This window comes from Sarcophilus harrisii, chromosome 5 (genome assembly GCF_902635505.1).
Source record: "Sarcophilus harrisii chromosome 5, mSarHar1.11, whole genome shotgun sequence".
Taxonomy (NCBI): Eukaryota; Metazoa; Chordata; class Mammalia; order Dasyuromorphia; family Dasyuridae; genus Sarcophilus; species Sarcophilus harrisii.
This window is the reverse complement of record NC_045430.1, coordinates 196938206-196965985: the sequence shown is the minus strand read 5'-3', so window position 1 is coordinate 196965985 and position 27780 is coordinate 196938206. Positions and strand designations below refer to the sequence as shown.

General features: G+C 32.2%; 1 protein-coding gene across 1 annotated transcript in view; it reads right to left on the bottom strand.

The window, feature by feature from the left end:
• Positions 1–27780, bottom strand: part of CNTNAP2 (contactin associated protein 2) — a 2632466-nt gene that overhangs the window by 1264770 nt on the left and 1339916 nt on the right. Inside the window, exon 9 of the mRNA XM_031941247.1 lies at positions 11808–11957. Within this exon, the coding sequence (XP_031797107.1) occupies positions 11808–11957 (150 nt within the window). The remainder of the gene's footprint in view (positions 1–11807; positions 11958–27780) is intronic.

Here is a 27780-nt window from a genome sequence, read left to right as displayed (position 1 = left end):
TAAACTGTTGAATGCCAGTCCTTGAAACTTGTCTCAAATGATGTTTGTTTCTTGTGATATTTATACAACAAACTGAAGGAGAAGGAGAGAGGATGTTGAGGGAGAGGAGAAAAAAAAAGAAGGAAGAAGAATTCTGAAAGGGATGAGGGAAGGAAGGGACCCAAATTTCACAAGACTGCACTAGTAAGAAAAACTAGCTCAGGCTTTGGCCTTTAATTAAGACAAATGATTTATTTAAAACAATGAACTCCACAAAAAGTTGTTTAATGATCTTAATTTTTTTTTGCTAAGGCATTTGGAGTTAAGTGACTTGCCCACAGTTAGGAAATATTAAATGTCTGAGGCCAGATTTGAATTCAGGTCCTCCTGACTTCAGGGATACTACCTATCCACTGAGCCATCTAACTGTCCCAACTTTATCTTTTGATCTAAAGGAGAAAAATGAGGAAAATTTCTCAGAAAATAACCACAAACATTTCATCCAAAAACAAAAAACACTGGATTTGAAGTCAGACTATTTGAATTTTAATCTCATTCCTATGCAATTAACTATTGGTAAAATCTTGAAATTCACTTTTGTTGGCTGGATCTTCTATAAAGTTATGAACTTGTATTAAGTGAGCTCAAAGTTTCCTTTTATTTGAAACCCCATGAGCCTATGAAACTATACTTTGAGCAAAGAGTAAAAAAGAATGTTTAAACAATTTACTTGACAGTAAACTTTTTGAGGGCATGTTAGTAACTTTTTCATTACTGCTGTCAAAGCATCTTGCAGTACTGAGTTTAATTCTATTTTAAAATAGTTCTTTTATTTTCTTTTTCAGTACAAACTCTTTAAAGATCAGCACCCTCTTCATCCATTTCTATCAAACAGAATAAACAAATTTAAACAGACAAAGCTATCAAAGAGAAACAAGTTGATATGTCCCCATATTTCAAAAATTGGATCAGTAAATTCCCTAAAAACATTTTCAATGATTTAGTTCCACTAACATCATTAGATCACTAGAAACAATAAGCAAATTTCCATCTATATATAGAAACATGTATAAATTCAATATTGATAAACAAATTTAGAGGTTAGGTCAATTTTCTTTATACACATACTTTTACTAAGGCAATTTAACTCCTTGTCATACTGAATGCACATAAATGAATTTGCCTATGATACATAAATTCTTGTACAAAATGAAAATTTCAGAATTATATATGTACACATAGAATTCAGATTTTATTTATGTATTTCTGAAGAAACGACATTATTCATCAAATACAGAAGAGGGAAAGCTACTGGTTGTCATTAGACAGCTTTTATGACTCAAAAGAAAAAAAAATCTATAAAGCTTAGTTTTTTTTTTTTTTAATGATGTTCTAATCCAATTTTCTCCATACAAGTCAATTATAAAAATCCAGAAAAATATTCCAAGGGTTCAAAAATTCACACTCATTCTAATTAGTTCTCATGATGGCCCCATTTCAGATTTTTTTCCCCCAGAGGAACAATAAAAAGTCATCCAAAGAAAGTTTAAACTGCATCATGAATGCTTTCTTATCTCTAAACAGACAAACACTTTCTGTTGAGGTTTAATGGATTCATTTTCATTGTACAATTCACTTCCTCTTCTCTGCCCTTTTCTATTATGCATATAAATTGTAAAACAAAAAAGACCTAGGTTCTTCTGGGATTCCTTTGAGAAGGGAAAACTCAACTTCTTTAAAGAGCTTATGTGACCAAAAACAAAAAAAAAGGCAGAAAAAAATGGGATAAGGAATAAAACAAATAAAAATTTACTAAGGAGAGCCAAGACTGACCTAGATTCTTTGGGACAGGAGAGAGGGGTATATATTTGTTTACTATGCTTACTTTGTCCATTAGTAGTTTTAGAATAACTGAAAGATTTCTATTAAAAAAAAAAAACATTGGTTTGGCAAGGGTAATATTTTATCTATTCTTTCAGAAGGAAAGATCATTTAAAAACTTATACTGCTGTGAAAACTTGACATAGCTTTCCTTTTAATATTTACACAGGATTTTTTTTCTTCCCGGTTTTTAAAAAGATTCCACTGGAATTGCTTGAAATGTTTATAATCCCACCTGAAAATTCATTATATTAACAATTGGGAGAAGAGGATTTTATTTTTTTAAAATGGGAAGATCAATGATAACTTAATGTTATTTGATCAAAATGCATTAAAAAATTGTCAACATTTTACTGAAATTTCCAAATATTTTCCTTTATATTTAGCCCCTTTCTCAAATGATAATTGAATAAATTGATATTCCAATGGCAAAACAGAATCTGAGACAGCTATTAGCAGTAAATTAGTAATTTGCAGAATCACATCATCAAGTGAGACCCAGGTAACCAGGTGTTCTAATGTAAATAAATTCCATTCAGCACTTATGTAAATCTGAAATCTAATTTGTTAATTTTCACATTCATTATCCCCACTTGTAAATTTTATAAACATAGTATATTCTTTCCCCCCCATATGGGAAGATTATTTCAAATGGAGATGGAACAAAGATTAGAAGTAAAAAAAAAAAATGCAATGAGGACATTGCTTTTTATGCCTGCAGAAAAAAATCCCCCTTCAACTAATATTTTTTCTCGACTTTGGTTCTTTTGCTTTTTAACTGATGATGACTTTGAACTTAAGAAAAATCAGTGAACACACGATAAAAAGAAGAGAGAAGACCTATAGTCAATAACAGTAGCTAGGACTTTTATAGTATTTCAAGGGGAGTAAAGCACTTCATTTTTCAAATTTAATTTCTTTTACATAACTCTGTGAAGTAGGTGTCATTATCATACCTATTTGATAAATGAGGAAAGAGAGTCAGAGGCTTTCCCACAGTTAGCAAAAACTTAGGTCTTCTAGATTCCACATCCCAATTCTGCTATCTTTTGATGTCATGATTGAATGTTGCATTGATTATAGTTCTGAAATGTTTGTCTTGTTTTATGTTATATAATCGAGGTCATCAATTAAATTGTTCTCATGACTTTGCTAATTCCATGCTACTTCAGTCCATACAAGACCACAAATAATTTGACCTATTCATATTTGTTACATCTTATAAAACAATAATGCTCTACTTTATCCACAAAACAACTTTTGTTTATCCATTCTTTAACTAAGTATGCTATGATGTGGAGGGCTGGAACTTTGGTGAAGTATATGTGAAACAGATACTTTTTTCTTTAATTTAATAGCCTTTTATTTACAGGTTATATGCATGGGTAACTTTACAGCATTGACAACTGCCAAACCACTTGCTCCAATTTTCCCCCTCCTTCTCCCCATCCCCTCTCCCAGATGGCAGGATGACCAGTAGATGTTAAATATATTAAAATATAAATTAGATACACAATAAGTATACATGGCCAAACCGTTATTTTGCTGTGCAAAAAGAATTGGACTCTGAAATATTGTACAATTAGCCTGTGAAGGAAAAAATGCAGGTGGGCAAAAATATAGGGATTGGGAATTCGATGTAATGGTTTTTAGTCATCTCCCAGAATTCTTTCACTGGGAGTAGGTGGTTCAGTTCATTACTGCTCCATTGGAACTGATTTGGTTGATCTCATTGCTGAGGATGACCAGGTCCATCAGAATTGGTCATCATATAGTATTGTTGTTGAAGTATATAATGATCTCTTGGCCCTGCTCATTTCAGTCAGCATCAGTTCATGTAAATCTCTCCAGGCCTTTCTGAAATCATCCTGTTGGTCATTTCTTACAGAACAATAATATTCAATAATATTCATATACCACAATTTATTCAGCCATTCTCCAATTGATGGGCATTCACTCAGTTTCCAGTTTCTGGCCACTACAAAGAGGGCTGCCACAAACATTCATGCACAGACAGGTCCCTTTCCCTTTTTTATGATCTCTTTGGGATATAAGCCCAGTAGTAACACTGCTGGATCAAAGGGTATGCACAGTTTGATAACTTTTTGAGCATAGTTCCAAATTTCTCTCCAGAATGGTTGGATGTATTCACAGTTCCACCAACAATGTATTAGTGTCCCTGTTTTCCCACATCCCTTCCAACATTCTGCATTATCTTTCCCTGTCATTCTAGCCAGTCTGACAGGTATGTAGTGGTATCTCAGAGTTGTCTTAATTTGCATTTCTCTGATTAATAATAACTTGGAACATCTTTTCATATGGCTAGAAATAGTTTCAATTTCTTCATCTGAGAATTGTCGAAACAAAGATACTTACAATGAAGTGTTAACTAAGTGGAACTGATGATATGATGGTTCTTTAGTATACATATACTTAGCATGGTGATATAATGATTCTCTAGTTCACACATAATCAGTATGCTGTAATGATGTAATTGCAATAGAGTATTTAAGGGCTGAGAAGGACTGGAAATAGGACATTCCATTTCTGACCATCCTCCTGGTGGCTGTCCATGGTCAAGAAAGAGACTGAGTTATTGATTTAACAATAAACATATATTAACTTGTGATTAAAGTCATAGATATCATATTAAGTGTTAGGGCTATGAAAATTATGTGACCTTTATTGTTCTCTTTCCATGATATTTCATAGCCCACTTTTAATTTTGAATTCTGTGATTCCAAGCTTTCTGCCAGTTCTAATAGTACATGATTTGGAATTTGTAGCAGTAAATCTTTGGAAATATTAAAAATTCTCTTTATGTCTGAGTTATTATTATTTTATTATTGCCTTTGTCTATATGAATGATAGGAAAAAGAGAACTTGGATACTTTGACATAGAGGTAGAAGAATAAAAGCTATTCAAAAAGAAATTATAGTTGCAAGGAATCATTTGAATTATATGAAAAAGGTTATTGATAACTAGTGATTTTTCCAAGATCATATGACTCATTTGTTGAAGAGTGAAATCCTAGTCTCCTGACTACCAAAATAGGACCTTTTGACTTAGCAATATAATACAGTAGAAAGAGATATGAATTTCTAATTAAGAGAATCTTCAGATTGTATTGTGCCTCCATTTTCTATGTGCACAAGAAAATAAATCACAGACAACACATTTCTATCCCTTACTCTTACTATAAGAAATTCTTATACTAAGGAAGGAAAGAAAAAAATTGGTAATGGGAGGACAAGGAAAGGAAGCTTCAGAATACCTTTTAAAAAAGATCAAATGTCTTCAATTCAGACCTAAACAGGAATGCTATAGTTTGAAGAACATTTAAAACTTATCCTCAATGGGGAAGACTTTTTCTTTGGAGATGATGGGGTAAGAAGGATGAGAAAGATATCAATGTAGATCTATTTTGCATGTTCTAGTTTTTCATTTTATTGATGAAAAGGTAAATAAGAATAGCTGATGAACTTTACTTCTGTCCTGGGAATCTCAAACAATTCAAGTACACAGGGTGTTCCAAGTTGAAAAGTGTGCTCAGATTTTCTGGGCTCCTAATACATGAATACTCTTGATTCACTGGTGACTACAGACACTATTCTGATGTTTTGTAAAAATCATGTCAGATCCTCAACCTGTTCACATAGAAGATATATTACTCATATTAAAATGTTTGACACAAAGATTACATATTCTTTCAAAGCATTTGGTCCCAAGATTATATTTAAGAGAATGATGTATAATGAATAGAGGAATTAAATTTTGCCTCAGAGTTGTGTAACCATAGATAAATCCCTTTCGTTCTTGAGATCTAAATCTAATGGCTAAGTCCTTTTTAACTTTTAAAAAAGAAACATTAATTAGAGGAACATTTTTTAATACTTATCCATGATGTGAGTATTCATAATGGGAAAGTTCTATCTTGAAGAATTTCAAGAATTAAATTAAACAAACTGAATCAAAGAAAAAAAGCATTCCCTTGCTTTTTTTTTTTTTAATTTTGCTTTGTTACGCCATTGAATTTACTTAACCTGTAAGCTATTAAAATCTTGAATTCTTTAGCTAGTTAACAATGTTAACAGGCAATGATTCTTGAATCCTATAAAAATTCAGCATAAGCGGTGGACCTTATATTTAAAATCTTATATTTGCCTCAAATTTAATTTCAAAATTTCATAAATCATTACATATTGAGAACTTCTCAAAAATGTTTTTGTTGTTGTTTTCATGTTCATTATATCCAGGAATTAAAATATTTGGGATGTAAAAGAAAAATATATTATTATGGTCACTTTCTAGTAATTTAATATCTTACTCATTTTCACATCACGTGAAGATCTTTTAAATTTTTGGAATATGAACATAACTTAATTGAACATTTTTATATATTTTACCAGTTAGAAAAATTTCTAGATTTTTTTGCACTTAAATAAAAATATTCATTTAGCAAGTAGCAAGTTCACTTATCTTTCTTTCATGCCTAAAGAGATTTCACCTATGTGAAATTTTTAACAACTTAACAAACTACAATTCTGCTGGCACATTAAATTAATTTTTATTATCTTTTCTAGCAATGAATATGTCTTTTCTTTCATAGAGGACAGTACTTATATAATTACATAAAACCTTCCATTTCCTTTGTTGTTGTTGTTTCAAAGTATATCTTAATGAAGTTTCACCTATTAAATACAGTAAGGTTTAAATTAATTGTACGCTATTTGAAAATGTTTCTTCATTATTCGTCTAATCAACCTTTAAGCTATATCTATGGAAAACAAATGTTTATTATCCTGCATTATTGGATTCTGTTGTAAAGGCAAAGAGGGTGTTACAAAAGGCAGAATAGATTGATTTTTTGTTGTTGTTGTTGTTGCTGTTGTTGAAGAGACATCACCATATTTGAGTGATGTTTGGTCAAATTTTTCCTATTTACACTTGTGCCTTTTAAATCAAGTTCTAGCTGAATGGGAATGGTTGCTGAGTTAATATAGTAATTACATTTATTTTTCTTTTAATAATTTTTGCAATGGTCATAATTGGAAGAAACATGTAAGCCTCTTTGCCATGGATAGTTCGAGAAAGGGAGTCATATGCCACATATTTGGTATAGGGAAAGGAAGAGAGCACAGATTAATTGAATTGCTTCTTTTTAAGGTTTAATGAGTGGGCAGATTTTTCTCCTATAATGACTGGAAAGTGAATTCCTTTCTCATCCCAAAGTACCAAGCCATTTGGCACTGAGCCAGAACATTTAGATCACTAGAAAGTCTAAGGTATAATTCTCCTGATAAGGAGCCTACCTCCCAGGATATTACACATGGCACATAAAGGGCCCCATTACCAAAGTATGCTTCATGGGGTTTACTCTAGACAATATCAATGCATATGACATAATGACATATAAATCAATAATGAGATGTCCAACAATGGAAAGTTTCTGTTGGGCTATCTAGGTCAAGTTTAACTGTTTTGTTAGTTGAAAAACTGAACTTGAGTCCCACCTCAGATACCTATTTTCTAAGTGACCACTGACAGGCTATGTATTTTCTCTCAAAGATTCACTTCCCCCCTTTAACAAAGAGAAAACAGTATTACTTGCAGAATCTGCCTCTTTAGAAAGTGCTTTATAAATCCTAAAGTATTTTTAAGAGGTGAATTCTCACATGTGCTGAACAATACTCTGTTGGAGGAGCCTGACTATGAGGATGTGTTCCTACCATTGCGATCTATCCAGGTAGAAGGAAAACAATGACAACAATAATTCAAATATAAGGGAAGATGATATGGAAAGTCAAACAAAAATCTCAGCATGGGAGAAATTAATAGTAAAGACAAGTTCTTCCTAGGGAGAGATATATAATCTGTTAGTATGATCAAAGCTGGATGAGGATTTTAGCTAGAAATGAAGCCAGAACCAAGGAACTGACAAATTATTTAAAGGAAAGAAACAAAGACTGAATAAATGGTAAAGTATTGTTTTTGTTTATAACTCTGAGTTTGTAGGTAAATGATATATTTGTAGCAGAGTTAAAGAAAACTTATTTTCACTGATGAATAAAAGAAGCAAGTACTTTGGATCCTAGCTGTTCTGAAATTCTAGTCATTCTGAGAGGGAATTAATTTAATTAGACTCCAAAAATACCAAAAAATTAAAATAAAATATGTTTTCCCCAACCATGGAGTAAACTAGAGGTAGATTAAGTAATAAATGATTATTTCCAATAATCTGTGAGAAAGTTATCAAATTATGTCTAGTTGCTTTAAAAAAAAATCATGGCATCAAACCTTAGAGTCTTCTATTTGAGATCCACAACCCACAAGAGTTTGCTCCAATAATCCACACAAGTTAAAAACAAGTGAATAAGTAACCATCAGTTGTATAGGATATAATGTACAATTGAATGGTCAATCTCTCAAGCTGGTCCAATAAATACATTACTTTTAGATCATAAAGAACATGAGTAATCTGCCAAATTGAATAAGAAAAGGAATGTATAATGGGTTGCATTTGGAATACTGGTAATTTCTTTCGATCATCCTCCAAATCCCTGAAGCATAAATGCATCTCTTTAGTTAGATGTAAAATTTCAATGATTTAATGTGACTGAAATTTATAAAAGACTACAATATATTAAGGATCAAAATTTTAATTGATTCACAGGACATTGGAGAGTTGTGTGATTGCCAGAAATGAAGAATATGACACATGAAAATATCCAATCAATAAGTGACAGAAAAAATATAATTCAGAAGATGATAAAATCTTAAAGAAAGATCTCAGATTTAGAAAGGATATAGAGTCCAATTCAAATCTGCATAAAATCCCTTTTCCACATATTTAATGTTATTATTGTATCTTTATTCACTTCTAGTAATAACAAAGCACTTCTTTCTACAGTAGTCTATTCCATAATAGAGGAGTTCTAATTTCTTCTTTAAAGCTTGGAGTTAGTATACCAAATATAATCTTTCTTCCATGAGACAAACTTTCAAATACTTAAAAGACACAGCATATCTCAACTCCTTAAAGTCTTTAATTTATTATAGGATCTTGAGGCCTCTTGCCATCCTGACTATATACCTCTGGGTTCCTTTCAGCTTATTATCATCATCTTTTATACCATATTACATAAAGGACAGAATAATACACAACACATATAGGCTTTCTAGGGCAGTATACAGTGGGATTATATCTTCTACAATCCCAGAAACCAGGTCTCTAAATGGTGACTAAGATTAAATTAGCTTTCCTGCTGCCATGCACATGGTTGATTAATGAAGTTACAGTACAGTAAAATCTCATACAGATTTTTTTCCAAAATACTGTTTGCTAGAAATTCTAGAGCAAGGTAATTATGGGGTTGATTTTTTTTAACCTGAAGGTAAAACTTTACAATAATAATTTTAAAATTCCATCCTATTAGATTTGACCTACTATTTTATCCTGCCATGCAATTTGTTAATTATCCTTTCCAAATTTATATCACCTTTAGACTTGACAGTTATGGTCTTGATGTTTTAATTCAAGTCAATGATACAACAATTAAGTGCCCCAGAGCTGGCTCTCCTAGAAAGCACTAGAGCTCTCCTATGTTCAAAGATCTTGAGCCAAATCTACAAAATGGATGAGCCACATTACCTCTAAACTTTCACTTAATAGTCTCCAATTTATGTTGTGCTTAAAGGTTGGTAGATCTCATATGGACCTCACAACAATCAGGTGACAGCTAATTCAGATATTATTATTTCAGCTTTTACAGGCAAGGAAACTGAGAGTAAGTGACTTTCCAAGAGTGTAGTTGATGGATATAAGATGTCTCTCTGAGCTTCATATCCAGAGCTCTTTGCATTATATTATGCTTTGCTCATTGTAAAATGGCAAGCTAATATTCCCTTGTTGTTGGTAAAATATGAGATTATCAATGTAAATATATCTTGAAAAGTTAAAATTTCCAAAAAAAAAAAAGATAATATGGGTTATCAATGGTCAATCACACTTCTAAAATGATGTAGGCCAAGACATTTTTTTCCAGATGGTAGAAATAAATGTTTTTATGAAATAATTTCCAGATACATTCTTGTTCATATATTTAGAAATATATAGGCACAAATAATTCCTTCCCAAGCTGTTTCTTTGTAGTCCTATAGATAGTGTAGAGTAACTGAATTCACAGTAGTAGCAAGAGATAGAGATAGATGATCTGTTTAGCATTAGGATCTTGTTTTCTAAGGACAAAGATAGTAGAAACAACCAATAAAGAGTAGTAGAAAAACAAGAAGGTGCAATTAAAAACAAAAAGGGAAAAAAAGAAAAACAAAAACAATGTTCTGCTCTCTGCATAGAACATGTCAGCAACTGGACATTTATTCAGTGGCTCTGGCTTGATTTGGACATTTTACACTTGTAGCTATAACATGTATGATTATCGCCTGTAACACAGGATCTTAGGTAAAGGCAGACTGTAAGTTTAAATCAAAAGTTTATGGGTTCAGTAAAGTCTGAGAGTTTCAAAAGGCTAAATAGTTTGACCCATAGTGAAAGAGCTCCAGAAAGGCTACAGTAGTCTGAGGGATGATAATAATACCTTTCCTCACAATATGGCTGTCTCTTTCCCATCATTAGTATCTGAATTAATCTATTTTAGCATTCATATTAATTTAAATAAAAATGGGGAAGAAATGACAGTCTACAATTCCCATTTGATCAGAAGCACTATTCCTTCACACCTGATTCACATTCAGTGAATGAAATATAACTAAAGATATTTCATGAGACATGTCAACTATCAAAAATCATTGTCAAGCTCTTATATACTTATATACTTATGAAGTCTTAATTCAAGTGTATGTGCATAATTTTGTATATAAGTATGTGGTCAAATCAGCCATAATTGGAAGGTGTGTGTGTGTATATATGTGTGTATGTAATTAGCTGCTCTCCATAGCTAACTAAAAAGACCAAGCTCTCTTACACAGAGCAGTATCTTAATTAATTGAAAAGAATATTTTAGTTCTGACAGGATATTTGCCACCAAATAGAAATCACAATGTTCTTTAAGATAGTAACCTAAATAAGAGTCAAATTCTTTAATGTTCAACCACTGGTCTGATAAAATGGTAATATTTCATGTAATTTTATACTGCCTTATGATGTCTCAGTATTAAAGATGATTTTACTTTGTTTCATTCACAACACTTGCAGAAGTATAACATGACATGAGTAGAATCATGCCAGTTTGACTATTTTCACATGGTAATAAAGTAACAGCCATGATAGAAATAGAAATTCTTATTTCTCCATTTAAGCAGAAAATAGATGTTTTGGCTAACATGTATACAATGATATGTTTTCTTGATTTTCCATGGTTAAGGCCAAAATTTTGTGATGAAGAGTGTAAGAGATATTGAATAGTCCAAGTTTTGTAGTTGCAACAATCAAATGAAAGATTTCCTTAGGTATAATACAAGTGCTTAAAGAATTTCAAAAAATGGAAAATATGCCAGAATCAGGCTCTAGAGAAATAGTCTTTATATAATTTGGGATGAGGTAAATCCAGCATTAAGACCAGGACCCTTAAGGTACAACAAATAACTCATTATTGATTGGAAAGCCATAGAAGACTTAAAGTGCTTAACAAGTTTAGGATAGCAAAATTGTATTCTGTCCAGAATGACCTACAATGCCTTTTTAAAATTAGTATGAGAAATCTCAAAATAGCCCCACTATTAAAGAATATAGGACTTTTAAAATGATTAAACTATTTCATCTCTATAAAATTTTAGAAAAAAAAAACTATGTTCCTTATTACCATATAGTCAATAGATTGCATATGATGAAATACCAATCAATGAATTCTTGATGATCCCATGAAATGTTGCATTTGACAATAGGTTAAATAATTAGATAAAAAATCAAGCCAAATTTTTTTTTTACCTCCAAAGTAATACTTCTCTCCTGTTTTAACTTGAAGAGGACTGTTAGTTCGAACCGCTGATGCTTCATCACCATCAATGGTTAGAACAGCAAAATTTTCCTTAGCTAGGAAACGAACTTCATGCCATTGTCCATCATTTAGCCCAGAACCTAGCAGCAAAAAAGAAAAGAAAAAGAAAATTTATATTTTACGATATTTTCTTAAGAAAATACTTCCACAGTTGTTATTTAAAGTATATATTTCTTTAAAAATAAAATACAGTATCAGATTTTAAGCTTTCTTATAGATATGCACTTCATATTTTGTTTCCATTTCTTGAGTATTACAAAGTACAAAATAATAATAGTAAATTTTAAAAAGAGATCGTATCAATACTTAAAATTTAAGATTTTTTTAAAAACTAGAAAGACCTAGTTCAAAAAGGGAAAAACAAAAAAGAAAAAGTATGCTTTGATTTGCATTGAAGTGTATTAATTCTTTCTTTGGTTGTGGATGGCATTTTCATCATAAGTCCTTTGGAATTCCCTTGGGTCACTGAATTATTGAGAATAAGTCATTCACAATTGATAGTCTTACCATATTGTTGTCATTGTATACAGTGTTCACTTGGTTTTGCTTCACATTGTATTACTTCATATAAGCTTTCCACATTTTTCTGACATCCTGTTCATCATTAGTTTTTTAATATGTAGTTTTTGGGGCAGCTAGGTGGTGCAGTGGATAGAGTACCAGCCCTGAATTCAGAAGGACCTGAGTTCAAATCTGGTCTCAGACACTTAACACTTCTCAGCTGTGTGACCCTGAGCAAGTCACTTAACCCCAGTTTCCTCAAGGGGGAAAAAAGTGTAGTTTGTTTTAATCCCTCCACAATTACATGTCAAGAAAATTGTTAGCATTTATTTTTACAAGATTTTTAAATTCCAAAATAATAATTGTGGAGACGAAGAGAGAGGAGAGAGAGAGAGAGAGAGAGGGAGGGAGGGAGGGAGAGAGAAGGAGGGAGAGAGAGGGAGAAAGCAAGGGAGGGAGTGAGGGAGAAAGAAAAGAGAGAGGGAGGGAGTGAATGAGGGAGGGAGCGAGGGAGGGAGCAAGGGAAAGAGCTAGGGAGAGAGTGAGGGAGGGAGCAAAAGAGGGAGGGAGGGAGGGAGGGAGGAAGGGAGGGAAGCAATTTAATATAGGTTATGGATGTGCTATCATGTAAAACATATTTCCATATTAATTACAATTTTGAAAAAAGAAAGAAAAGAAAAAAATGAATGAAAATAAAGTAAGTGAAAATAAATCTGCTTCAATATGTATTTAGAGTCAGTCAGTATGGATAGTATTTTCTTTTGTGAGTCTTTTGCACTTGTCTTGAATCACTTTGTTGAAGAGCTGAGTCATTCATAATCTATCATATCACAACACTGTGTACAATGCTTTTATGGCTCTGTATCAGTTCATACAAGTCTTTCATGATTTTTTGTTCCCTAAATCTGCCTATTCATCATTTTTTTATTGCACTACTCCATCACATTCACATATTACAGTTGTTTAGTTATTTTGCAATTGAGGGACATCTTCTCAATTTCCAATATTTGGCCACTATGAAAAGATATATATATATATATATATATATATATATATATATATATATATATATATATATATATTTCAACAAGTAAGTCCTTATCTCTTCAGGATACAGATGCAGTAAAGCTATTTCTGGATTAAATAGTATATATAGTTTTTTCCCCACCCTTTGGTCATAGTTCCAAATTACTTGCAACTCCTCTTCAAAATTTATTATTTCCTATTTTTGTAACATTAGCCAATCTGATAGGTATGAAGTGGTACCTCATAGTTTTTCTTTTTTAATTTACATTTATGTAATCAAGTGCGATTTAGAGCATTTTTCATATGCCTATAAATACTTTTGATTTCTTCTTCCAAAAATTTCCATTCATATCCTTTAACCATTCATCAATGTAGCCTTAAACATTTGACTCGCTTCTCTTATCATTTAAGAAATGGAGTTTTATCAGAGACTCTTACTATAAACATATTTTCCCATATTTCTGTTTTCCTTCTGATCTTGGTTGCTTTGACTTTGTTTATGCAATTTTTATTTTTTTAAATTTTTAATTCAATATAATCAAAATTATCTATTTTGTATTTTGTAAAGCTTTCTCTCATTTACTCATGAACTCTTCCCTTCTTCATTGATCTAAAAGGTAGACTATTCATTGCTCTTCTAATGTGATTTTGGTGTCACCCTTTATGTCAAAACCATGTACCCATTTTGATCCTACCTTAATACATGATATCAGAGTTTGGTGTGAGATGATAAATTCATACCCTTTTGTTTTCCAGTTTTCACAGAATTCTTTGTCAAATAGTGAGGTTTTATTCTACTCTTTAGGTTTATCAGATATCAGGTTGCTATGGTCATTTACTTCTGTGTCTTGAGCTGCCTGTTTCTTCTTGTAACTTGCTTAACAGAAGTTAAGAAACTGGATGCTACAACACTTAATGTATATATATTTAATACTGATATTACTTCATCATCTATTTTACTTTTTTTAAAAGCAAAATCCAAATTGTTTTAATTTGTCTTTTAACTGGGTCTATTTTTGCTTTTACTTGTTCTGAGATCGGGATCATTACCTCTCATTTTTGTCATTAATTTTTTTGCTGAAGAATGATAGATTCTGTAGGATATGCTCCAGTCCCTCCACTTTACTTTATGTCTCATTTTTCAAGTGTTTCTTGTAAACAACATATTGTAGGATTCTGTTTTTTGATCCACTCTGAAATCTATTCCATTTTATGAGAGTTCATTACACACACATTCAAAGTTATGATTCTTAACCATGAATTTCCCTACATCCTATTTTTCTCCTGTTAATCCCCCCTCTCCTTTCACCCTTTCCCTAAATTGTGCTTTTTTTCTGACTACCACCTTCCCTGATCTGCTCTCTCTCCTCTCTGTTCTACTGCACCCCACCTTTACTTAAGTCACTGCTCCATTTTCTTGCTGGGCAAGACAAATTTCTATATTCAACTATTTTTGTGTATTATTTCCTTTTTGAGCCAATAGTGATGAGAGGAAGCTTCAAGCAATGCCCATTACCCACTTATCTATCTTCCTTTCCATCAACAGGTTTTTTTTTTTTTTTTTAGTATTTCTTCATGTGAAACAATTTATTACATTCTACATATTCCTTCCTTCTGCACCCAATGTATTCCTCTTTTTCATCCTTTAATTATTTTTAATTATTCTGTCAAATTCACCTTATATTGTACACTTTGCCTATGTATATTCTTTCTGGTTATATAACTAGTGGTACAGTTTTTAAGAATTACATGTATCATCTTCCTATGCAAAGATGTAAGTAAACACTTTCACTTCACTGAATCTCTTTGTTTTCTTTTTTTTTATTATTATTATTTTTTAGGTTTCTCTTGTATCTTTATGTTGGAGATTTTTTTTTTTTCATTTCTGATCTTTTTATGAAAGCTTTAAATCTTTTGTTTTTTTCCCTTGATCTATTATGTTTAATTTCACCAGATTAATGTTTCTTGGTTGTATTTCTAGTTCTTTTGCTTTACAGAATATTGTATTTCATGACTTTCAATTTTAAAGTTGAAGCTGTTAATTCCTGTATGATCCTCATTACAGCTCCCTAATATTTTATATATATTTACTTTCTAGCCACTTGTAGTATTTTGCCTTATGTGATAGTGCTGAAATTTGACTATAATGTTCTTTGGGGTTTTTATTTTGGCATTTTTTTTGAAGTGATCAAGGAATTCTTCCAATGCCCATTTTGCTCTCTGATTCCAGGGTATCAGGGAAATTTTCTTTTATAAGTTTTTAAAATATGCTGTCCAGTTCCTCCTTTTGATTATGACTTTCAGGTAGTCCAATGATTTTTGACATTACTTCTCATGGATCTATTTGCCAAGACAGTTTTTTTTTCAATGAGGTATTTTACATTTTCTTTTATTTTCCTTCTTTTGACACTTCCTAAAATCATTAGCTTCCACTTGCACAATTCTAATTCTTAAGGATTTATTTCCTTTTCCATTTGACCAATTCTAAGTTTTAAGCAAAGATTTTCTTTTTTCAAACTGTTGAGTTTTTCATAATTCTTTTGCATTCCTCTTATTTTTCCCCCATTTTTCTTCTCCTACTTATATGTTTTTAAGGTCATTTTTAAAATTCTCTGAATATTTCTGGACTTGAGATTACTTGGGATTTTTATTCTTGGGGTTTTGTCCATAGATGTTCTGGCATAGCTGCCCTCTTTTAAATTTGTGTCTGGGTCTTCCTTGTAGACAAAATATCTTTCTATGGACAAAAATTCTTTTTTTATTGTTGTTTTTTCATCTTTTTTTTTGCCTTGTACCTTTCTTTTAAATTTGAGGCTTGACACCAGAGTGGATGGGGCACTTAGTCTTTTTTGTGTCAAGGAATGCATGCTCTGACTATTTATTTGGAACGGCATTGGTGTTGCCCTGAGGCCCATAGGAAACCATCACGTCTTGTACTGAGCTGAAGTAGTGTGGCAGGAAGAAGCTGGCACTACTACAGGATATTGGAATCTGACAGCTTACCTGATGCTAAGTCTGGCTCTTAGTGTTGGGTCTAGTGTATGCTGAGGGCAGTGTAGTGTTTCTGTTTTTCCCTGGGACTACATCAAAAAACACTGAGATCTGGACTCTTGAGGTTGCCCATTTACCAAGTGCTATGCTGAAGCATGTGATGTGCCACCTTTCCCACTGGTGACTTAAGGGGGTTTGCTTAGGCAATCATAGGGTTGTCATTTGCTTGAGCTATGATGAAGCAGTGGAGGTCTGGTTGCTGGAGGTTGCTTATTTGCCCAGAGTTACGTTGAAGAACATGGGACTTCTCTGAGCCATAGTCTTTTGTTTCCCTTGCTGTACTGAGGTACATGAGGAGTCCTGGTGTTATTGCCTGCTCCACCTCCACTGGTTTGTTGAAATGGAGCTTGTTGTTGGATTGCTGGGATGGTTCCTTTTTTGGACTGTGTTCCCCTTTTACTAAATTGAAACTATTTCTTTTTTTTGCCATATCCCCAAATTTCTTCAGCTAAAACATTGTTCCATCTTCTCTTTTTTGCTGATTCTTCTGCTCCAGGATTTGTTTTGGGGTGATATTTTGTAGTTTTGTGTAGATGAATATTGGATAGTTACAGTGGTTTGTTGCTTACTCCTCCATCTTTCCCCATTGTTTCTGCTAAGCACAGGGCATATAAAGAAAAGGAAAAAAAAGATTGAAAAAAGTAATACTTCCATTTTACAGTTGCCAAAACTGAGGGTCAGGAGGGATTTTTGAATTGTCCAAGATCACTTGACCTAAAAGTATTGATTTGGAATGAAAAGTCTGTAACCATTAATCCCAAATTTATGAGGAGGTATGATAAATCATTTCCTTAAAAATTAGAATTGAGCAAATGGAAGCTAATAACTTTATGAAAAGTCACGAAACAAGGGGGAAAAAACCCAATAGAATGAAAAAAAAAGAAAGAAAGAAAACAGCGTGAATCATCTCAATGGAAAAACAACTGACCTGGAAAATAGATCCAGAAGAGATTATTTAAAAATTATTGGACTACCTGAAAGCCACAATAAAAAAAAAAAGCCTGGATATCATTTTTCAAGAAATTATCTTTTTTCCCTCTGAGGCAATTGGGGTTAAGTGACTTGGCCAGGGTCACATAGCTAGGAAGTAGTAAGTATCTGAGGGCAGATTTGAACTCAGATCCTCCTGATTTCAGCGCTTGTGCTCAATCCACTGTACCACCTAGCTGCCCCATTTTCAAGAAATTAACAAAGAAAACTGTTCTAATATTCTACAGCCAGAGGGTAAAATTGAAATGAAAGAAGCTACCAATCATGTCCTAAAAAAAACTACCAGAAATATGAAAGCCAAATTCTGGAACTTCCAGGTCAAGGAAAAAATATTGCAAGCATCCAGAAAGTAACAATTCAAGTACAGTTGAGCTACAGTCAGGAAAACACAAGATTTAGCAGCTTCTACATTAAAGGATATGATGTCTTGGAGTATGACATTTTAGAGCAAAGGAGCTAGCTACATTAAAAAAAAGAGTTACCTATTCAGAAAGACTGAGTATAAAACTTCAGGAGAAAATTTGGATATTCAATGAAATAGAGAACTTTCAAGCATTTGTGACAGAAATACCAGAGCTGAATTAAAAGAAAAAATGAACTCGAGAAGCTTATGGTGGTAATCAAAAAAGGAAAATTATAAGTGACTTAGTAATTTATATTTCTACATAAGAGAATGATACTTGTAACCCATAACAAGTTGTCCATTATTCACACAGTTTGAAGTGTGGATAGAGGACATAGGTATGACATGAATATTAAAGTATAATAAAAATAAAATTAAGGGATGAGTGAGGGATTTATGGGGAGGGTTGGAAAGGGAGAGGTGGAATGGTGTAAATTATTTGCCAAAAAAGAGGCAAGAAAAAGCTTTTCTAGTGGAAAGGAAAAAGGATAGACATGGGGAGTGAGTGAATCTAAATCTCATAAGAATTGGCTCCAAGAGGAAATAACATATACATTCAATTGTGTTTAGAAATCTATGTCATCCTTCAGGAAAGGGAAGAGGGATATGAAAATAAGAGGGTGATAGAAGTTAGAGGCAAAACACTTTTGAGGAGGATTATCAATAGTAATTGAGAAAAGAATTCTGAAACAAGGTTTTTTTTTTTTTTTTCCGATAAGGGCTACATTTCTCGAACATATAAGAAAGTGTACTTATTAAAAATAAAAGCCTTTCTCCAATTGATAAATGATCAAAAGATATGAACAGTTTTCAGATGAAGTAATCAAAGTATATACAGCCATATGAAAAAAGTCTTGATTAGAGAAATGAAAAACAAAACAAATCTGAAGAATTACTTCATCCCTATTAGAATAGCTAATAGTCCAGAAAAGGAAAAAGACAAATGTTGGAGGGAATATGAGAAAAATGCATTGTTGGTAGAATTGGGAACTGATTTAATCATCCTCTGGAATAATTTAGAACTATGCCCCATGATGAAAAAAAATGTATATCCTTGGACTTAACAACACTACCAAGCATATATTCTAGAAATGATTTTTTAAAAATATATAAATGTACAAAATATTTATAGCAGTTTTCCCCCCTCAGGACAAAGAATTGGAAATTGAGGGAACAGCCATCAAATAGTGAATGACTGAATAAATTTTGGTATGTGACTAGGATGGAATATTATTGTGCTATAAGAAATGATGAGCAGGATACTCTCAGGAAAATCTGGAAAGACTTCCATGAGTTCATGTAAAGTGAAATGTATAATGTACAAAGTAACAGCAATAGTGTGGGATGATCATCTGTGAATGATTTTGTTATTCGCAACATATACAATGATTCATGACTATTCTGAGTTACTTACTTATGATTTAAAAATGCTATCCATACTTAAGAGATAGAACTTATTGAGTCTGAATATAGATTGAAGCATACTTTTTTAAACTTAAGAGGGTTTTAGTTTTGTGGGGTAAAATCTATCTTTCCTTTCACAACATGACTTTTATGGACATGTTTTGCATAACTTTATATGTGTCTTCTCAATGAGGTGGGGTTGAGGAGGGATCAACATATACCAGAAGTTTTTCCTGATCTCCAATAATTCTAATGACTTCTATATGTTGGTCACTTCCAAATTATCCTGTATATAACTTTTTCCAAAAAAGCTGTTTTGTCTCCTTCATAAATATTTCTCTCCTTGAGAGCCAGAACTGCCCTTTTACTTTTATTGTGTCATCAGCACTTAAGCATAGTATCTGACATAAATATTTGCTGACTGATTGATTCTTGATTGAGGATAATCCTTCTACCTGTGAAAGTAAACATTTTTTCTCCTTGAAAGGTACAATCATGTTAAGAATTTTCCTACAACTCTAAAAAACTGAGGGATTTGCTGAAGATTACATAGCCAATATGTGTCAGAGGAATGACTTGAAAGTATTATAGAAGTATGAATTGTTTTCTATTATTGAATTTTTGGGGGAAGAGGAGGCAGAGAGATCTCAATCTTTGATTCCACTGATATAGGATAAATTATATATAAAAACTCCCTCAAAGAATACAGATCAGCAATTCTACAATTTATAATCTTGAAGAGTTACTAGGGGCAAAACAAACAAACAAACAAAAAAAAACCAAAAACGAATATCCTTCAGATTTCTATCTCACAATGTAATGAGATATCATGGCATTTTAGTCTTGGATCAAATAGTTTAATTTCATTTTATAAATGAAGAAAAATGAATCACAGAGGGGTTAAATGTGTTGCCCAAGATCATGTAACTAACAAATTCCTGCTTCAAAATGTTATGTAAGTTATATGATAAGGAATATTTTTTGTTCTTCTTTATTTACTTATTTTGCCTTTGTATCTTCACTGTCTATAATTGTGCATAGAAAAGAATAGCAATTTAATAAATAATGCTGAATGAAAAGAGAGAAAGAGAAAGAGAAGAAACAGAGAGGATGAAAGGAAGGGAAGGAAAGAGAGTAAATAAATAAGATGGATTGCTAAATTTTGGGCTAGTAGTTCTCCCAGATTAAAGGGCTCATTTTCTGAATCATTAGGCTTTTTGCATGGTGAAAACAAACCCAGAGCATACAAGGAGCTACTTTCCCTCTGTGCCTACATGAGGTAAGGAGAGAAAAACTGAGTATCTCATCCAGAAAGGGTGGGGGGAACATTTTCCAGGCAGCAGGAGCTATAGTGTCTCTGTCTCCACTGCTTAAGCAGTAATTCTCTGGATCATTTCTCCAGCCATCTGTTGCATGGGGCCAGCAGAGTAGATTAGTCCTTGAAAGATGCTGTAAAGATTAATCACTCTGAGCTACTTTACAAAAGAAAAGTGTAAATTTAACATAAAATCCATACAAAACACAGCATAAATGAAATTTGGAAGATTTTGGTGAGTGAGTTCTAGAATCTTCAATGGGGTTTGCTTGGTTTTTGAGAATAGCTTCACTTAAAACCACCAGTGTAGATCAATTCTATATTCTTTATGTGTATAAAATATAATAATGCATTTGTTCAGGAAAGGAAGATAGAGCCATCTAAAATCTCAAAAGATCTTTTATATGTCATAAATAATCAAGAGTACAATCATGACCAGAAAGAAAACAGCAATTATCTTTTCTACTTGAAGTACTAATTTTTCCTCCTCCTTCTTCCTGGAGCCAGTCTTAACAGAAAATAGTGTGCAGAGTCAGCCAGGACTCCTAAGCTCACTTTTGGTCTAATAAAGGGTTGAAAGATTCTCTTGATATATTACTTGTACTCCCTTTTTTTTCCTTTTTCTTTTTTGTATCTTTGCTGCCTAAAACTGTGCCTAGAACTGCATAGTAAGAACATGCTCTTTATCAGCTCCCTCATACAAAAACGTAGCAGTGAGACCTGATGTTGAGGAAATGTATATTTGTTCCTGTCTGCTGCGATGGGATACTGCTTACCTTCTTTTCCTAATTCACTAAACATTTATTTGGCCTCTATTATATGAAAAATACTGTTTTATAACCTGGGGCAAACAGAGATAAAATGGAGCCTTCTCTTGGAGTTTGTGGCTTAATATGGTCAAATATCAATACAAGAGGGAACTATTCAGCCAGAGTGCTCTAGGGAAATCCAAAGGAAGAGCAAACAAACACTTTGAACTGAGGTGTGTGAGCAGGTGATCAGGAAAATCTACTTAGAAAGGTAACCACTGAACTACCCAAACTTGCAAAGTATAGAATGAAATTGTACTTGTAGTACAAAGGAACAAGTCTAAATTCAGAGTCAGTCAGGAGTTAGAAGAACTATCTTTTTATCAATGTGACCTTTGGCCAGTCACTTTATCTATGGATGCCTCAGTTTCCTCATACATAAAATCAAGGAGCTGGACTAGATGACTTTTGAGGTCTTTTCTGTCTCTGAATCTATAATTAGATAAGCTGCAACTTAAAGGAAGAGAAAGATTCTTGAAGGTAGAAAAGAAGGGGAAACATATGTACTGCATTCAATATCTATATATAGTGCATCAACACTAAGGGAGGAAGGAAAAAAGAAGATTCAGAGATCATTAAGTAATTTAGTTTTTTTTTTTTAAGAGCAAATGAATAGTATTCATAAGAAAAATTGACTTTATCTTTCATTCAATCATCTTCACTAATCTAATATTATAAAATTTGTAAATCATGTAACATAAATAACACTATTTGATCCCTACAACAATCCAATGAAGTAGCTGGTACTATAATTCTCATTTTTCAGATGAAGAAATTGAAGCTGAGAGAAATTAACTGAGTTGACCACAGTCACAGCTTTTAAGTCTCTAAAGTTTAATTTGGTTTTATATCTTCCTGACTCCAGATCCTATTATCCGACTACTGTGCTGCCTGGATCTTCTTGGAGGAAGGCTTACAAGACCATAGCTCACAATAGCCAAGAAGAGACCACCTCTGGAGCCAAGCAACTTAGTATATTGTAGGTAGCAGTTGGCTCAGAGTCAAAAAACTTGGTTTAGATTTCAACATTTGCAATTAACTTTCTATATTACCCATAGCAAATCACTATAGGTATTGATTTGATTCTCATTATCAAATGAGGGAGATGATTTCTTTTTTTTGGTCCAACTCTAAAATTCTGTGATCATAGGTGAGAGGTTCAATAATTAGACAGTGAGAGCTGTGACTTATGTGAGGGAGAAATCTTAATTTTTTTTCCATTCAAAATAAATGACTTTACCTATGTCAGAAAGAGATGGAGGCTTTTCTGGTCTGGATATGATTCTCCTAAACTGGGAACAACCAGTGAGGCAATTTCCCCATCAATGTAGATCATAATTGTTCTGAAATTTATAGTGTCACATGAGTCACTGAGAGTTTAAGTGATTTGCCCAGAATCATATACCCTATATCTGAGGCAGCACTTGACAAAAAGGTATCTTGTGCATTCATTCAGTAAAAATTCAAAATGAAATGAATGTCTTATGTGGAATTATTCCAGGTAGCATGAGAAATTCAAAGAATCTTAATGTTTAAATGAGTTTGAGAGTGGGATAGAGAAAGATAAAACACATAAACCACTGTTATCTGACAAAAGTACCTGGATTAGTGGAGGAATTAGAAAAATTTTTAGGGATAAGAAGACTAAGAAGCAGATATAACGAGAAACCTTAAAGATAAATGAGTCTCCCTTAAAGAAAAGGGATGGTGTCAGACTTTATCAACTAACTTTTGGATTATTGCAAAGGCCTGCCTTCAATTTATCCTCAGTTCAATCCACTGTTCATTAAACAAGCGAGTTTTCCTAAGGTACAGTTCTGGCTATGTCTCCGTATCCCAGTTTATGGTACATAACATGTAATATCTATTGAGTCACTACTGACCACTGTATGTAGGGGATAGAATAGATCCAGGGACTCTGATTAGTTGATTTACTCTTCACTCTGTAAAATTATAGAAAGGTAGGGATAGGTTAAAATGAAAAATTAAGGTATTAAAGTATGAGTATTATTGTTACTCATTTAGGAGAAATGAAGTATGTCTAGATCGTCCCTATTAGTGCTAATACTGATTCACCTTAAGTGGTCCCATTATTATAATTCATATAAAATATTTCCATTGGGCTAGAACCTATTATTATATTTTATATAATTTTAACTTTGAATACTGTGAATTTGAATCCGTGCATCAACTTTAATTTATGTATACCAACTACATGTACAGTCAACTTCATGATGAATTTTGGAAAACTTAACTAAAGATTCCAGTCCTAGTCTTTGAATAGTATGGCACTTTGTAAGGCATCAATAACTACCTGTAGTTTTTACAAACATTTTCTAGAAGTGCTGAACAAAGGTAAGGGATGAATTTCTCCCTACTTTGATCACCTCAGTAAGAGCATGCTGCAACAAACCAACTTGTCCAATAGAAGATGTCACATTTAATAGAAAGGAAATTCAGAGGGTATTATTTCTAGAGGCTGAGTTATGGAAGGAAGCTCCAAAAAGGTACAGTTGAATCATCTATTCTGGATAGATAATGATAGTGAAGATAATTGATAAAGAAATCTCAGAATTCGTATAGACTTAGGAATTCTCTTGTGAGACCTGAGTTAGGGAAGGTGGTGAGTAGTGGGTGGTCAGATATTACCAGTTCCATTATTTCAGGCATTTAAGCAGTTCAATCTCATTGATTTGTAGTCTCTTCATATGGAAACTAATATCACCCAGCTTGTTCACTTATCTTTTCATTTTTCTTGGTTCTGAATGACTAGATTATCTAAAAAAAATTCATGCTAACTTTCAGAACCAGAATTTTGTCTCCCTTAAAGATGTACAAAAAAGTATGATACAAGCTCTGGGGAACAATTATTTAAGAGGAATTGCAAAATATTTTTGAGACATGGCAATATGGATGGATATGTCCTCTACTAGGTGATATTCTCAAGGTAAAAAACATTCATTTTGGTTACAAAACTGATTGTAATTATTAAAAAACTGTTATTGTACTGTTGTCATATTTCATAGTTTTGTTTTCTACTCACATAAATTATTTGAATTGGATTTAAAAGTCCTCTTTTGCACTATTCAAAATAGCAGAATACAGTGAAGCATAAGTTATAGATAAAAATTAATGATTTCTATGATAAAAAAAAACTACCATCAATGTCTTTGAAGTCTTACTATAATAATGTCTTTCTCCCCCTCACTCTGGGTTTTATCTTTCAAGGAAATTTCAAGGAATTTCAATGAAATTACTTGCTTTTAGAATATTTTTTCTCATATTTCCTTCACTTATAATTGTTAGTAAAACTTGTTTAAATATGCAAATTTGGAATGTTAATGAAGCATATTCTATCCAGACTTTTTTTCTTAATGGTATTATTTTAAAAGTAGGACTCTTGAGGTAGTTGCTTTGATTGAACAAGAAGAAACAGATGCTTCTGTTATTAGGGACATGAAGGAAAGATTGGTTTAATGAATACTGAAAAATGCAAGTATTTAAAATATAGTAGAAAGCAGAGAGATAACATCTGTTAGGCAAGCTCTTCAAATAAAATTACAGTGGCTAGAGCCTCAAGTCTTCTGCTTAACATCTAGTCTTAGGAGAGAAGAAATCTGAATATGGATCCATCGTAAGGCAGTTAATTAAAGTGTTGCACTTGATGTGTTCATGTTACTTTTCATAAATTATCAATTAAAATAATATTCGGTATAATAAAAAAAATCATTCTTTTATATGGGTTGTGTCCATATATAGATGCATACATATGATACGGAAGTGATTTGATAAATATATAATTATAGGAAGTAATCAGTTTTAATTTCATTATGTTCACTTATTAATTTGAACACAGAACTGCTTTATAATAAAAATTTTTCTTCAGTAGATATGATCTTTTAAAAATATTTAATTAAAACTAAATCTAAAATAAGAAAAACTAAAATAGAAAAAGACAGAAAAGGAAAAGAAACAAAACATTGTCATGTGCTTAGCAGAGCATCAGGGAATATTCAAAATATTTAACAACAAATTTTCATTACAAGAAACTATATGTAATAAAGTAGGATATGATTTTGAACAGCACTTTATTTACTCCTCATCTAAACTCAAGTCTAATATGAGCTAAAGATAGATTAAACCATCTTTCTTCACAGTAAATTTTTATGTTATTCTTATAGAACTAAAGTTATATTTAAAAGGTCAAAGTTCCAATGATAGTACTCTAAAATTTCAAAACAAAGACTCAAGTGGCCATGTGGTCTATTTAATAACTATTTTTTCCTTTTAATTATTCAAGTTTTAAAAGTATAACTTCTAGACTTTATTTCTTTCCCCCATCAGATTATATTACACTAAATTATTTTTTCCTACACATAGTTTTTCCCTTGTAGGAATTATCCCCCCTCACCACCATAAAAGCAGTAGGACAGTAAGGAAGTATGTCACTAGGAAATAGAGAGCTCCAGTTATCTTCTCTTCATCTTTTGGAATTATATATTTCCAGTGATGCCTTAAAAAGGTATTTGATTCTAGAGAAGGTATTCTTGTTAAATGTATAGGTGATATGAAGCTAGAAAGCCCAGCAAACAAACTGGAAGCCAGATAAAGGATTCAAAAATATCACAAAGCTACAATGAGAGGATGAATCAAAAGAATACATTTAATAGAGATAAAAGATAAAGAAAAACAATTTCCCAAATATATGATGAGGTAGACATGCCTAAACTTATATTTCTGTGAAAAGTATTTGAAGATTTTAGAGGAATGCAATATGAAAATAAATAGACTAACAGGATGAACATATATATCCCAGACTGGATTCAGAGGCACCATAACCAGATTAATGAAGACTGATTAATGAAGATTATCATTCTGCTAAATTGGCCTTATATTCTAGGAAAGACACAGAAAGTAGTGCTATATCTACGAAAAAAGTGAAAAGGGTGGCAAGAGAATTAGAAAACATGATGTAAGAAGCTCTGTATTTCCTAGTGACATACTTCCTTACTGTCCTACTGCTTTTATGGTAGTGAGGGGGGATAATTCCTACAAGGGAAAACATATAGAAGGGAATGGTGATATTTTCTGTGGAGAAGAGATCTATGAGATATGATAGCAATCTTCAAGCATAAGGGAGAGAGATTACTCTTATTATATTTTGTTTCATAGTATTAATATATGGAAGGCAAAATAAGTGGAATGAGAGTAGGCATTTACCTTCCATTGAAGTCCATAAAGGAGAGGTAAGATAAGCAATTGCTGGGGACGTGATATAGGAGTTCCAAATCAATAATGATAAGCTTTAAATATTCATTATAAGATTTCTAACTTCTTTTGAATAGCAGATTTGGTGAGTCTGTGAAATGGACCATGAAGACCCAGAATAATAGAACAAAAAAATGAGGAAAGGGATCTCAAAATATACATTCTTGAACTGGGAAAAAAAATAAAACAAAAAAAGCTCTTGAACTTGAGAAGTCAATTTATATACTAAAGGAACTAGTGCATGTAAACACACATAAGTATACACACATACTTCATATTGGAATAGCACTAAAATTTTCTAGAAAAAAGATCCAAGAAATTCTCCAAAGCATTCATCACTTTTTCCATGTTCAAAAAAGGGGCTGCTATCATTTTTCTTTAAAATAAATAAAAGGACTCTAATTTAGATTCTGGATATACTTCAATAGATATGTTCTTCATGATATAGATGCTTCTTTCAATAATACAGATCCTCAACCTGACATATCCTACAATTATTCATGACTCATATAGATTTCCTTATGGAAATTCTGCTCCTAACATATTGGGGTTTTTTCTCTACTTCCAAAAGCAACCTTACATAGAAAATAGAATAGTGGAATATATTTAGGAAGGCTGTCTTACATTTAACATCTAATATTAGCTTTGTGATCTTGGGTAAATTATTAAACATTAATATCAGTTTGCTTCTTTTTAAAATGTGAAAATAATATCTACAAAGCATTACCATGCAGATTGTTATGAGGCATAAGTGAGATATTATGTATAAAACATTTTGTAATCTTTAACATGACATTTGTTTAGTTGCTATGTCCAACTCTTTGGGGCCCCATGGACCATATTGTCTATAGAGTTTTCTTGTCAAAGATATTAGAGTGGTTTACTATTTCTTTCTTCATGACATGACATTTCAGTTTTTATATCATGGCATTTCATGGATTACAACAAAACAAATGGACTGACCTTTGGTTAGCTTTCATAATCCCTGCATGATCTACATATGAATTACATATTTCCTTGACAATATTTCATAAGAGTCCTAAAAAGTTCTTTGTTAAAAATATGCTATATCTAATCTAAACCTGATTCATTCCACAAAGTGAAACTTTAAATCTTCAAAGACAGTGATATTCTAT